This window comes from Dermacentor variabilis, chromosome 8, assembly GCF_050947875.1.
Source record: "Dermacentor variabilis isolate Ectoservices chromosome 8, ASM5094787v1, whole genome shotgun sequence".
In the NCBI taxonomy this organism is placed as follows: Eukaryota; Metazoa; Arthropoda; class Arachnida; order Ixodida; family Ixodidae; genus Dermacentor; species Dermacentor variabilis.
In genome coordinates, this window is record NC_134575.1 from 68,443,121 (window position 1) to 68,455,494 (window position 12,374).

At 43.5% G+C, this 12,374-nt stretch overlaps 1 protein-coding gene across 4 annotated transcripts in view; it reads right to left on the reverse strand.

The window, feature by feature from the left end:
• The window catches only part of LOC142591081 (japanin-like), an 88,297-nt gene that overhangs the window by 33,368 nt on the left and 42,555 nt on the right, over positions 1 to 12,374 (reverse strand). For all 4 annotated transcript variants that reach the window (XM_075703452.1, XM_075703451.1, XM_075703449.1 and 1 more), the window contains 2 exons: positions 10,358 to 10,383; positions 3,443 to 3,510 (listed from right to left, as the gene is read on the reverse strand). In XM_075703452.1, coding sequence (XP_075559567.1) covers positions 3,443 to 3,510; positions 10,358 to 10,383 — 94 coding nt within the window. The remainder of the gene's footprint in view (positions 1 to 3,442; positions 3,511 to 10,357; positions 10,384 to 12,374) is intronic.

Below are 12,374 nucleotides of genomic sequence, written 5' to 3' on the forward strand. Positions count from 1 at the left end.
TATAGTTGCAGCCAAAAAGAAGTCGAGGTGTTAATCATTCGTAGTATTTGACATATTCAAGATATCATAATTCGTCGGTGTAGGGTTCAAAATCAAGTGAAATATGTAAGACTTGTGGTGTGTTCTTTATGAAGGTTTGGGAGGTTCTCTTTTATGTACCGACGAAACGAATAGTCATCCGTTTGTATAAATAAATAACGCTAGATCGAGTCATGGTGAGGCAGAAGGTGTTTGAATTTTCCTTTTCTAGGCATTATAAGCTGCGTTGTAGTACCCCTAGAATACTTTCGGTGTTTAGCAAAGCATCATACACAAATTCGCATGCTGAATTTGCAGACATTGTTTTTACGCAAATTTATGGACAGACACGGCGCATATATGCATTGTATAACCAGTAGTCCCCTTCAATGCTACATAGCTTGCCATATCCAAGCTGTAAATTTTCTCAACTCCCGCGCTCTTGAAGAAGAAACTGCGGTTCAGGCATAGCAGCAGAAAGAAGCCGACATGCCCTTCAATAAGTACGGCTCGGGCCGCCCATACCCCAGGTATCTACGAAGGGAACGAGGGCGCGCGGCAGCCGAGAGAGCCGCAGCGAGTGGCGTCCTGGCCGTGACGCCATTACCGAGAGGGCGCCACTCCAAATTCTCGCCGCTAATATTGCTTCAATGCTAAGTTCACTATCGTAAACATACGACGTGTGATGTGGTCTACCATCTTTTCTTGATGTTTATTTTTCGTCTGGCCCTGTGTATGAAAATGTTCTTGTATACCCTGTTACTATTGGCGACGACATGTGAGTTCGGCGTTTAATTGACGAGTACGAGCGCTTGTACCACACAAATATATTGGAATACACGAGAACAATAGCGGTGCACCACATGCTTTGTTTGTGTGAAACAGTGCATGTTTCCGCTTTGAATTGCATGGATGATTATGCCATATTGATAAAAATAGTTAACACACGTCTGCAAGGTGACTAAGTCCTTAATGTTAGAGACCACTGATGTCATAATATCTTTCTGTATGAGAAATTTATTAAGTTTTAAATGATATTTAGGGTCTGCATCAAAGATATAAATATGTATTAACGCGATTGTCGTGTTTTGTAAACTCCACCCCGTTTGCAGTATGTCTGCCTGTACATCAGTTTCACTGTCCATGTCAAATCTCTTGTACCCCGATTTGGGTCAGCAGTATTAGTAGTATAATCATTAGTGGTAGTATTATTTGAGTTGTAGTAGTAGGTCTCGTTTGTGCGACACCGGACTGCTGCACTGAGGGATCCAACCTCAAAACTAAGTGTCAGATCTGCTTGGGTCACTGCGCGCGTGCATCCAAACACTGAACAGTATGCATTTGTATTGTATTCTGGGCATACGTTATGTATCTTAATGTTTTTCGTATTAAAGTTCAATTGGAACTCAGCGTTTCCCCGTGTATCCTTTTTTTTGGTTCCTGTTGTTACCGTTGCGCTGTAGACCCTCGGTAATGAACTTGTTTGACGTCAACATGAATCACTACAACTTTTGTTCCTACGAAACGTAGGTCTTACGGAAAGCGTGAAGGTGTGATGTGAAAATGCATTACAAAGCATTTGGCATAGATCGATCACAATATAAAGGGAGATATCTCATTAGAAGCACTGGGTGTGCCCCATTCGACCTGTGCTGCACATCATTGAACATATTTTATGTTTACTTCAGTCAATGGGTATGCGCCAGCAGGCATGTTCCCATCTTCAATAAACGTCTATAACGCCAACTCCGCTAAGTAGGTATGCGCCAGTGGGAATGGCCGCCTTACAATGACGTTGTGGTGACACCTTTGTGCAAAGGAAGACGAAGTCTCCCGAGTAGCAGCTAAAATAAAGTAGACTAGTGTTTCCTTTGAAAAAAGTGCGAGTACTATAGCACCTCGTCTCCATAACTAAAAATCAGTAAATTTCCCCGATGCTGACTGGAATCGAAACACATCGAAAAGGTTCCTAAGAACAACCACCCCACGCATTAGCAGGTTGCTCCCCAAATGCCGTTGCGATGTGCCGCTTTTCAGCGAACTCATTTCACGCCAACGCTTCAGTGAGCGGCGCCATGAATGCACTGGGTACGCTCCGCACTTCAATAAAGCTCTGGCCAACTTAGACCGCTGTTTATATGCCACAGAGGTTGCGGAAAGAGAGCGAGAGCAGTTCTCGGCGTTCTATCACCTCAGAGGTCACGCGCGGACTTCTGAGCAGTGCCGCTAGCTGGCGTAAAGTGCCAAGAAAGAAGCGCGAGAGAGGAGTCCGGTTGTCGCAAGCCGCGTTTGTCACTTTGGCACTCACCGAAGCGCCAAGGAATTCTGAGGGCGCGCAAGCTTCCCTGTGGTGGTATTAGATTGCGCCAATTATTCTTAAGGAAGCGCGAAAGAAGAGTACCGCTGCCGTGCACGCTTCATACGTGAACAAACCTTTTATTTTTTTGCCATTAAACAGTGGGACGTAGCCAGTTGGAAATAATAGTGACCCAAGTTGTCATCGAAATGGTTCATTAAAGAGCGGCGCATACGTAGAAAGTTACGTTGGCGTATAACAGGTTCATTACCACGCAACACATACACCTGTGGCTTCAGCTTGTGTCAGAGAGGTTTATGAAAGGGCGGCGATAGCCAATGACAAAATTTGGATCAGGGAGGTAGAGGGTTGGTTGGTTAGTTGGTTTATGCAGCACTGGTGTGAAATTGGGTAATTGAGAACCGACACATAATAGGCGTCGCGTGCTAAGTTCATACAGTGGCTCGTTATAAGCATGCTTTGTTTTCTACAGCAGCCAGAATCTCTCACATTTGACCATTTACTGTACAGGGACGCAAGTTCGCCGAAAGCTGATTAGACAGTCAGAATTTTCTGAAAGGAAAGACAAAGAGGCCGACCTGAGCTAGCGCGCACTAGTCTGCTACTCTGCACTGGGGAAGAGGGAAGGTTAGTGAAAGTACTGGGAAAGGTGATGATGATAACCGAAGTGGTGGTTGCTTATGTATATTAGACAGTGGCCCTTTTAGTGCCACTCGTCTAACTCAAACTTCAGAAGCGCTTTTGTTGCCCGCATTGAAGTTGCAGTGTCCTCCGACAGTGCTTGACCGCCAATGCTGTCTACAAAACTTTCCAACGTCCTGCGTTCTTAAAGTGAGCACATTACTATAAAAATGCACATCACCTAAAATACTCGAAACAATGTACTATTTACTGCCTAACAAGCTAAAATATAGTTGCAGCAGGAAACACCAAACGATGTTTAGTGCCGCCTGTCATTCTACCTGTTTTGCCTCTTTATGAAGTTCAGAGCGCCTTGTAAATATTTAGGCACAAACTATTCGTTTATGTATGATCATTACAGATATAAATATAACAGCGAATAACTAGACCTCAGCACAAAAAATAAATAAATTTGTGTAGCTTTACCTGTCACATTCAGGTCAAGGTTAAACATTATCGGAATGTCTGGTACTTTCACTTGAAATGGAAAGCTCCTGAAAATAAAGAACATGGAACTGATGCCCTTAAACAAAACCAAATCAACGTTTGGACATAATGCTGACATCTCTGCAAGAGCTACATTAGAAGGCAATATACCGATACTAAATAGTTTTAAAGGAAACAATATTTGACACAGAAATCTGGTCCTAAACGTTCATCCCTGACAGATAGAGCTTCGTGTGTGTTTATTTGAAACAAATCATCTAGAAACACTCCAATTACGTCCGGTATCCCTCAAGGAAACGTCATGTGTGGCCAACATCTTTTTGAATGATGTAGCTAGCGTTGGGTCAGGCGATAAATTCGTTACGTGTGATGATGGCAAGGCGCTTAATGGCCTAAGAATAAATACCCAGAAGACCAAACCAATTCTGTGCCTTCCAAAAAGGAAAAGAAAGGTGGCCCTCCCCAGTAACACTGTGCAAGGCTCTCCTACCATATAGGTTTTCTACCATGTAAAACAGCAACATGTAAATTATTCATTGAAATGTCCTCACTGCATCGGCAAAGTCGTCGTCATACAATCATGCTAATGGGCACCCTGGTAAGCAAATTGCATAGCAAATTAGGACGACAGCCAGGTGTATGTTGCATATGGCTGCATCAACGACCACCTCAAGATGACCATTACGGATCCCTAGTATACGTTACCTAAAAAGTATGGTGTACACCACATTGCTCAAATGATAATCGCTTATCGCCGACAGTCATCATGAAACGGGTTCTGCCCTAATTATTCGGTTACCATACAACGTCCAGGCTTTCATGCTCGTAGCTGCAGCTTGGAAATTTTTTTCGCTCAACCACAGTGATTTGCTAAATACTGGCTTGCACTACAATCATAAGTAAGTAAACTTTCAGCAAGACTTTTTACCTAGAAAATATTTCTTTCAGGTGAACTAGCATCTACGTTGTCACATCCTTGTTTATCGAGGGAGTTGCTCATTTGGCCGAAAATAACTTTGTCGGTAATTGCTTCCTAGAACAATTTCACGTGGAGCCCGCTCACTACGCAGTTCTATGAAGTCATGCTTCTGCATCATTATAACTAAGGTTGTGGCTAAAGGCACGTGATTCTCTTATGTTCCCGCTTGTTCATGGTGCAATTTCTTATGGCGTCGCTGCCCTTCCTGAAACATGAACCCTCGTCGAGTCAAACACATATTTCTTTGTATACTGGGATTGGCTTGGTGCCTTCGTGGCAAACAGGCATAACTTGCGCTCGTTTCGACAAAGCGGCTTTCTAGAGAGCGCTTTCCGCGGCCTTCCATCTTAGAGTGTGCCTGCTTTTGGTGAAGGTCCCGTGTGTCTGTTCTTGCATCCTGTCTTGTGATTTTTCCACAGGCGGCGTGGCCATATTACTAAAGAGTTGTAGTACGATCAGTCTTGGCAGCAGGAACAAAGGAAGGCTATTTTCACCATGACCATTACAGAACTATTTAGCTGCAAAGGAGGAGATTTCGGAACACGATTGAGTGCTCAGCGTCATTTCTTGTTCCCTTTGAACGACTGCCATAATATAATCCTGCAAGGCAGCCCCTTTAAAAGGTGCTCTTTCAGAGGGAGCTAATACAGGTCAGATTTTCTTTTTATTAAACACATGTGGCGATGCCTATGAAGTCGAAATGTATACCATGCAGGAGCGGATCTTTCTGCTACGTACGCTGATGATGATATCCATTGTTGTGCTAGTGACAATATCTAGACATATGCAACCGCTGCACCAATGAACCTATCTGTGAAAACAGCAGGATGCGAGCACAGCGGTTGCTTCTATTTTCCAAGCAGAACATTTTTTGAAATCACCACAAAACCGTCCTTGTCCAGCACAGCAGCGCCTGTTTTGGCATGCTGAATACGTGTGAACATTGCGCTGTTTCAAAGTTGAGTGGGGGTTGTCGATTATGCCCAGAGTACCAAAAAAGAATAGTGCGTTGACGCGTTCATTATCATGTCCTTCTGGGAAATGCACGTCACCGCAACGACGTGCCTTCAGAAATCAGTGACAGTTGAGGAAATGTGTTAGGCAGAGAAGCATTTTTCGGCTACCATTTGTAGTGATCTGTGAGGGTGCACTCCTTCTTTACCAAAAGAACAAAACGACGCATAGATAAAGCGGCGTTGCATGTGTTGTAACTAAAATTCGCCAATGAAGCAGGCGACGTGAATCTTTGCATCTGAATCTGAACATAGCAGGAGACTTCCTGCTCAGTTCAGCCAAACATCAGACTTCATGGTGGAAAAGAGTAAGACGGAGACGGCAAGCGTGGATGATGTGGCGGCATGGTTAAAATCTTGTGCAGGGCATGTAAGTAGCAGGCTGCTCAGTTCTTGGCTCAAGGCCGCGGCACGCTCCCACCTAGGCACAGCAATCACCTCAAGCTCCTTCTCGCAGGCCATCGTTGGAAAACGTCGCAAATGCGTACAGCCCAGGCCTGCAATGCCTTCAAAGCCCTTTCCCCACTCGGGCTGCCTAATGCTGAAAGGGACGCGGCCGCTGCCTATCTGCATACAGTCTAACGCGCGGCACCTAGGTCGACATCCGCTATCTGGTTAGGACTGCGCCTGTGGTAACATCACATGCGCCTCTCCACAAGTGCCAGAACTTCTCGGCTTTTATACTAGAGCAAAATGATGGAATTCAGTAGCTGGTATAGCGTCACGTGTACCTTATCCCGAATGCTTGCTCGTTTGTTTGCTTTGCCTTGTTTTTATGCATGTTCTTTTTCTATGTATACTTATTAAATGCCTCGGTATTCTCGATGAATAGTCACTTTTGGAAAATCTGTAAACACGAAGCGCATAATTTCGTGGCATCATCCCCGTCTTTATCTCATTTTCATGCGCAACATGTAATCTCTGTAATTATAACACCGTGATACCCCGATCTTAGACTTTATCTGCGCACACTTAGTAAATTTATTTTAGTAAAATTGGAATGAAGTGTATCCTTAAGGCGTCAAACACTAAAGCTACTAAGGCTAGAGAATTTTTACCGATACAAAAACAAACCCCGAAGTGCGAGACATCAATTTGACATCGGACATGGCAGTGACGTGTGGGTTTTGTGGTGATGGACCTCAATTGAAGTCTGAAAATCTGCCCTTCATACTGTCTTCTACAATCAACTTATTTCTGCCACACTAGCATAACTTGGGCTCTTAAAATACTTTATCAAACTCAGCTGATTGAGCGTTTCTCTTTAATGTGTCTTATTCTTTAAATAGACTGATACAACCATATCACTAGTGAAAAAGGACCTCATGAAAGACGGAGAACTGTTTTATGAGCTGCCTTCTGTTCTATTGTTCAGCTGCAGAAAAAGACGGCTTCTTGAGGCGAATAAATCAAATTAAGCATCATACAACTAAAGTAAAGCATGTCTATTCACTTGTTGGAGCCATGGAATAATTATGACAGTGGGGAAATTCCGGGCGGAATGCGTGCTCATATTTGTACCCCTGAATGCAGCATGAGTCAGATAAATGTGGAACACATAGGTGGAAGCCCGAATCAAATTAACAAGAAAAGGAAAACTATGTTGAATTGGGGTGATCACCATAGTATTCATGGAAAAGGAATGGCGGCGTCTCAGATAAATCCCATCAAATTTCTGAGCTCTGGAGAAAAGGCCGCCAGTTTCTAAGCAGCAATTTCCGCAACGTATAGTGCCTGCAGCTATTATCGTAGACATTAGAGCAGCAGATGGAGGGCATCAGCTAAAGAAATAGGACACCCGCTGGATCTTTTAAACATTTCCAAGGATGCCTAAGACGAGGTGGCAGTAATACAACATATCAGTTCAAACTTTGCGAATTTGTTTTGTATGTAGCTTGTATTAGAGGCGAAAAACGCTTAGATAGTTGGGCAAGAGACATGAGAGCCAATGTTGAATGCTCTAACATTCGTTTCCTTAAGGCTAGAGATGAAGAAGCTAAAACATATATTATAGACTTGCCTAGTTATTCTTCAGGCCACGTTTCAGAAGAGATGTGACGACGTGTGTCAAATAAGCCGATATATGCCAGCGGAAGGTAACAAAAACAAAGGTCGGTAATCATGGCGTTGCATGGGTGTGAAGAAAGTGGAAACAGTGGACAAAGATATTATTGCAACATTATTGCAATCAGACGTGAAACGTCGTGGTCTATTCAGCTTCCGATCGTAGCAATTGTCGCTATCCTTTGCAGAACACAGAAAAAAGAATCATTTTCCAATGTAAACTCTCTGAGTAATGAGCGTTTTATACTCTTCTCAGAATGCTCTTTTCCACAGGCCACAGGAAGAGTCGCGCTTAGTATGTGGAAGAAATGCTACTGCTTTGCATAATTGAAGAACCTATTTTCTCTTCAGGTCGCCAGTGGTAATAATGCAAAGGCCTGACAGTGAATTAACGTTCTCCGCCACTTCTGCATGGCTGGAAAATTGAGTTGTTGCAGAGTTTAGAGCAGTTACGAAACTTTGCCACGTTGATTTCTTTCGGGAAGGAAATTTTTCCACAAGCGTTATTCTACCTAAGCAAATCTGGCAGACACACAATCATATTTACAGATTCCTACCTTAAGTTTGTGCCATAAGGATTGAAGACCATGAAAGCCACATTCGCGATGCTAAAGAGGAGCGCACCGCCAAGACATGTGCTGGTGTGGTTAAGCCGAATGATGAAGTTTTTGTCGCAACTAACAGTCAGGACGGCGTTATGCATAACCAAAAGCAGCATAAATGTTAAAATAAATATTGCGCATGACTGGGAAGAAGAACCGGAGGAAGAGATCCATTGAGCAGAATCCAGAAAGTTTGAGAGAAAATGCGGTGAAATGCTAAATTGTGCGAGTGTTTCGCATTCTAGGAATATGTACGCTTGGTTAGTGCAACTGACACACGATGTGCTCCCCCTGGACGAGTGAAGAGATGTGTCTCATTTTGTTGACGCGCCAACCATTCGTCTAGAGTAAAAAGCTGCGAGATGTGCGTAGCAGTAATGCGGTGAGGGCCCACAGAGGCTTTCCTTCTGGCATGACACATTTTGGCTATTCTTTAGGCAATTCAGCAAATCACTGTATTTTCTGTACTTGTACTTGTACCCCACACCTCAACAAAAACATGACAAATTTCCAACTTCAAATAAGATTCCGACGATCTGCTTCGATTCATTTAACCCTCTATTGCATGAGTTATGAAAAAGTCATTTTAAAGATTATTTTTTCAGCTTTCAGTATTGATTGAATGAACAAACAGTTATAGAAAAAGTTTCAGAGTTGTAACGACTGTATTAATAAAGATACAGATGGCCAAGCGGTCTTGCTGCCATGGGCGGAAAACAAAGCTTCACGGACGGCGGTCTTTCTATCGCGATGTGTGGAATGAAACTAAACAGTTGTTTCCGGCGTTCAGGCACAGATGAATATTGCACTTCCTCTATCTTACCGACGATTTGTTTGTGCCAGATTGCCGCTTACATCTTTGTTTCTTCTCATCAAATTCTGGCCTGTGGCCGACTTGGTCACATCGGACGTCTTTGGGTGGCATTGCGGCCACTGGACCCTGTGCTTTTTTTACTTGAACCTGGAAGTCGATGGCTTGACTAGAAGGCCTTCCTGGTCGCTTGTTGGGTAGGCGCTTCTTATGCGAGGTAAGGCATTCTGAGATTTCTGCTTTGAATTGAGCCAGCGGTAGTACTCGTTTCTTCCCAAGTTGCTCCAGCACCCTCCTGTACAATAGCCATGCTGCTACTACCGATAAGTCTAGCATGTGCGTAAAAATTCGAAAGTGCCATTTCTTCGACCTGATATATATGCAGTAAAGTCCAAGCAGTGAGTCCAGTAGGTCGATCCCGCCTATGTGCCTGTTGTGGACCTTTACTACGCTGGGGCAATCAATTTCGCGAAACTCTTTGGCGGAGGCAAATCTTAGTCTTTTGGACTGGATCTCTCCCAACAAAGCTCGACAGAAATGTCACGGCGCGGTTATCGTACCACCGCTCACACGATAACTCCATGTCATCTGTCGCGCTTGTGAGTTCCTCTGAAGCGCCACGTCCTTAACATTTCAGTTCCATTTCGCTTTTCAGGCGACAGTTTGGTAGACGATTAGCCCTCACCGTACCGATTGAAAAAATTACATCTTGTGATATAGTGACCTGCAGCTACACGCTTTCGAACAGATGGCAGCACGTTACCATATTTTGTCTTTCAAGTTCAAACTGTGCCAAATGTGGCACACACCGATTTCGGGTTCTCTGCTGTAGTTGCAGACTAAATTGAGAAAACTAATAACTGGCTTGAATTGGTGAGACGATAAAATATGCCAAAATAATTTTTCTATGTTTCTGCGGTGAAAATATTCAGAGGAAAAAAAATCAATTGCTCGTGTTTGCCCCCTCCGAGTTTCACATCGCTTCCCACAATCTACTTCACTTGTGTTTTGCGCATCCCTCAAGCAGCACTTGCCCACAATAGGTGCGCATAACTATGAGAATTACTCTGACAGCATCACATTCTCAACTGGGCATATCACACAAGCGAAAAAAATGGTAATCGCTATGTGGCAAATATGGGACGCCATGCAATAGAGGGTTAAACTGTAGTTGGCACAATCATACCTTTTTTATGTGTACACTTCATTTCATTTTGGTTCATCAATGCATCGGCGCCAAAGCATTTTACCTTACTTTGCCTGAGCCCTTGTTCTGATAGCGTTAGCACTGAAACCTAGTCTGGGTTTTAATTAGTGCATTCATGTTACAGAAGTGAAGTAAATAAACAGTCACACATGTTGATTAAGTCCTAACAACATGCCAGGGTGCCCAGTGTTCTAATATTATAAAGGAAGGATACGTACATTTCTACTTCCGGAGTTTTGTTGAACTGCAAACAAACATAATTAAGAAATACGTAAACACATTTAGGAACACATGCACCTAATTTTCGCTGCGTTTTCAGACATTCTTTTAACAAGAAAAAAATTACGTCCGCCGCTACACTGAGAGGCAGGAGTTTCGCTAAACTTGCGATACCCTGAGCTCTACGAACACATCTATAAACCATTGCTTGGACAATAACCAGTACGCTGTGCTTTTTCTTTGATTCGTCGAACGTGAGGCATGTGGCTCGATGGGCAGTACTTATTCTGCATAAGTGTCTCAGCCGTTTTCTCCGAGCACCTCCGACATCCTTTGTTCCACGAGGCAGTTAAGTATTTCAGAACGACTTGCTTTCCGAATGTTTTTATCACAACGCAAGCTTGAAATCTGCAACGTATGGGTGTGCTAAGCAGCTCTCGAGCAGTTCAAAAAGGTTTGTTTTGGACAACTGTTCCGACGAATTTCTAGAAAAATTTCCTACTAACGGTGTCGCTGTTTAACAGTAGGTGACAAGTTACAAATACTCTCTCACATTTCTCGGAATCGTTCTCAATTCCACAGACACTTATGTAGCCTGTGCATCAAAAAACACTTCATTTATGATATGAATACTCCTTTTTAAAGGAATTCGTTAAGACTACCGACGGCACTTTACCGACGAGGACGAATGCATAATCCTAAAGCAGCGTCGGAAGAGTACTCTACTAAGAATCGACAGACGCATCCAAACCGTGACACGTAAAGTACTGTAAGAACCCATGTGACAAAATCAATGCTATGGCAAGAAATAAACGTGATAGTAATGAATACAAAAATATGCACCATCGCAAACACATAAAAAAGTAAAAACCTGGTGTAATAAATACGCCACAGGCGCAAAGCGTTTACATTAAGCCATAGTACAACCCAATATTGGGCCCTGAGTTGCTATAGCCACAGCTTAAACGCACGCTCTTGTGTCTGAATTCACGTGTGATTCACACGGAAGCACCATCTACTCGATAATATTGAGCGAGTACTAACGTATTGGTCAAGAGCATAGAGCTAAGGTGCAAAAGAACGTGGGCCAATATTTCTCACCGCTATTCAACTAAACATGGATGCCGTGTCAGAAAAAGGCTTTTGTCTTCGATAGCAGTGCCAGAACATTGACGCCGAGACCATATCCAGCGGCCATGTTGCATTAGCGGCATTATTTATCGGTGGGCAATTTTGCAGTGACGCTGTCTGTGAGCAATACAGCTCAATATATTCCGTATCTTATTATGATATTTGTGATGCGCCGGTCACCACACGGCATCCTACACTCACTGTGCCAATAAACAGAAAAATTACAGGAGTATAGGCCACTGAACAAACATCTTCGAACAAATGATGTACTACCCGTTGCCCCGCGGCCGGCACCACCGCCTATGCAAACTGCGCTCTCTTGTACAAATTGCAAAAAAGAACACGAACATTTCGACCCTTTGTACCCAACATTAGTTTCTGAGCAAACAGGCAATGTGATTTATATATAAAAAAATAAGCATTCCAAGAAATACTTGAAATTAGGCACAGTGACATTTTAATACATGAGGACGAAGCCAAATGGCACACTTAAGTCACGCTAGGTCTGCCTTCTTTGCCTTAGAAAATGCGAATTTCAATTCAACACATTCGTATAAAAGCCCGCTGCTCAGAGAACAATGGACGTACCGCAAAAATACGCGAGAGGCAGTAGCTGGCGAGTCTACTAATTGGTAGTGGGACAACTAAGCTACCATGCAGACGTTGCTGTGGGGCGCCTTCGTGCTGGAAGGTGCTGTTCTCCCAGTTACCGTTGAGAAATGTGCGCACTTGAAGGGTACTCGGGCTTCCATGTGTAGCTTCTTTTAGGAAGCTGATTACCCACGCCTTTCAGTGGTGATGACGCTCAGGAAACTCGCGGTTGCCCTAGTTAAGCATAACGACCAGCCAAACTGTCTGTACATACAGTTTCCCTATGTATATTCA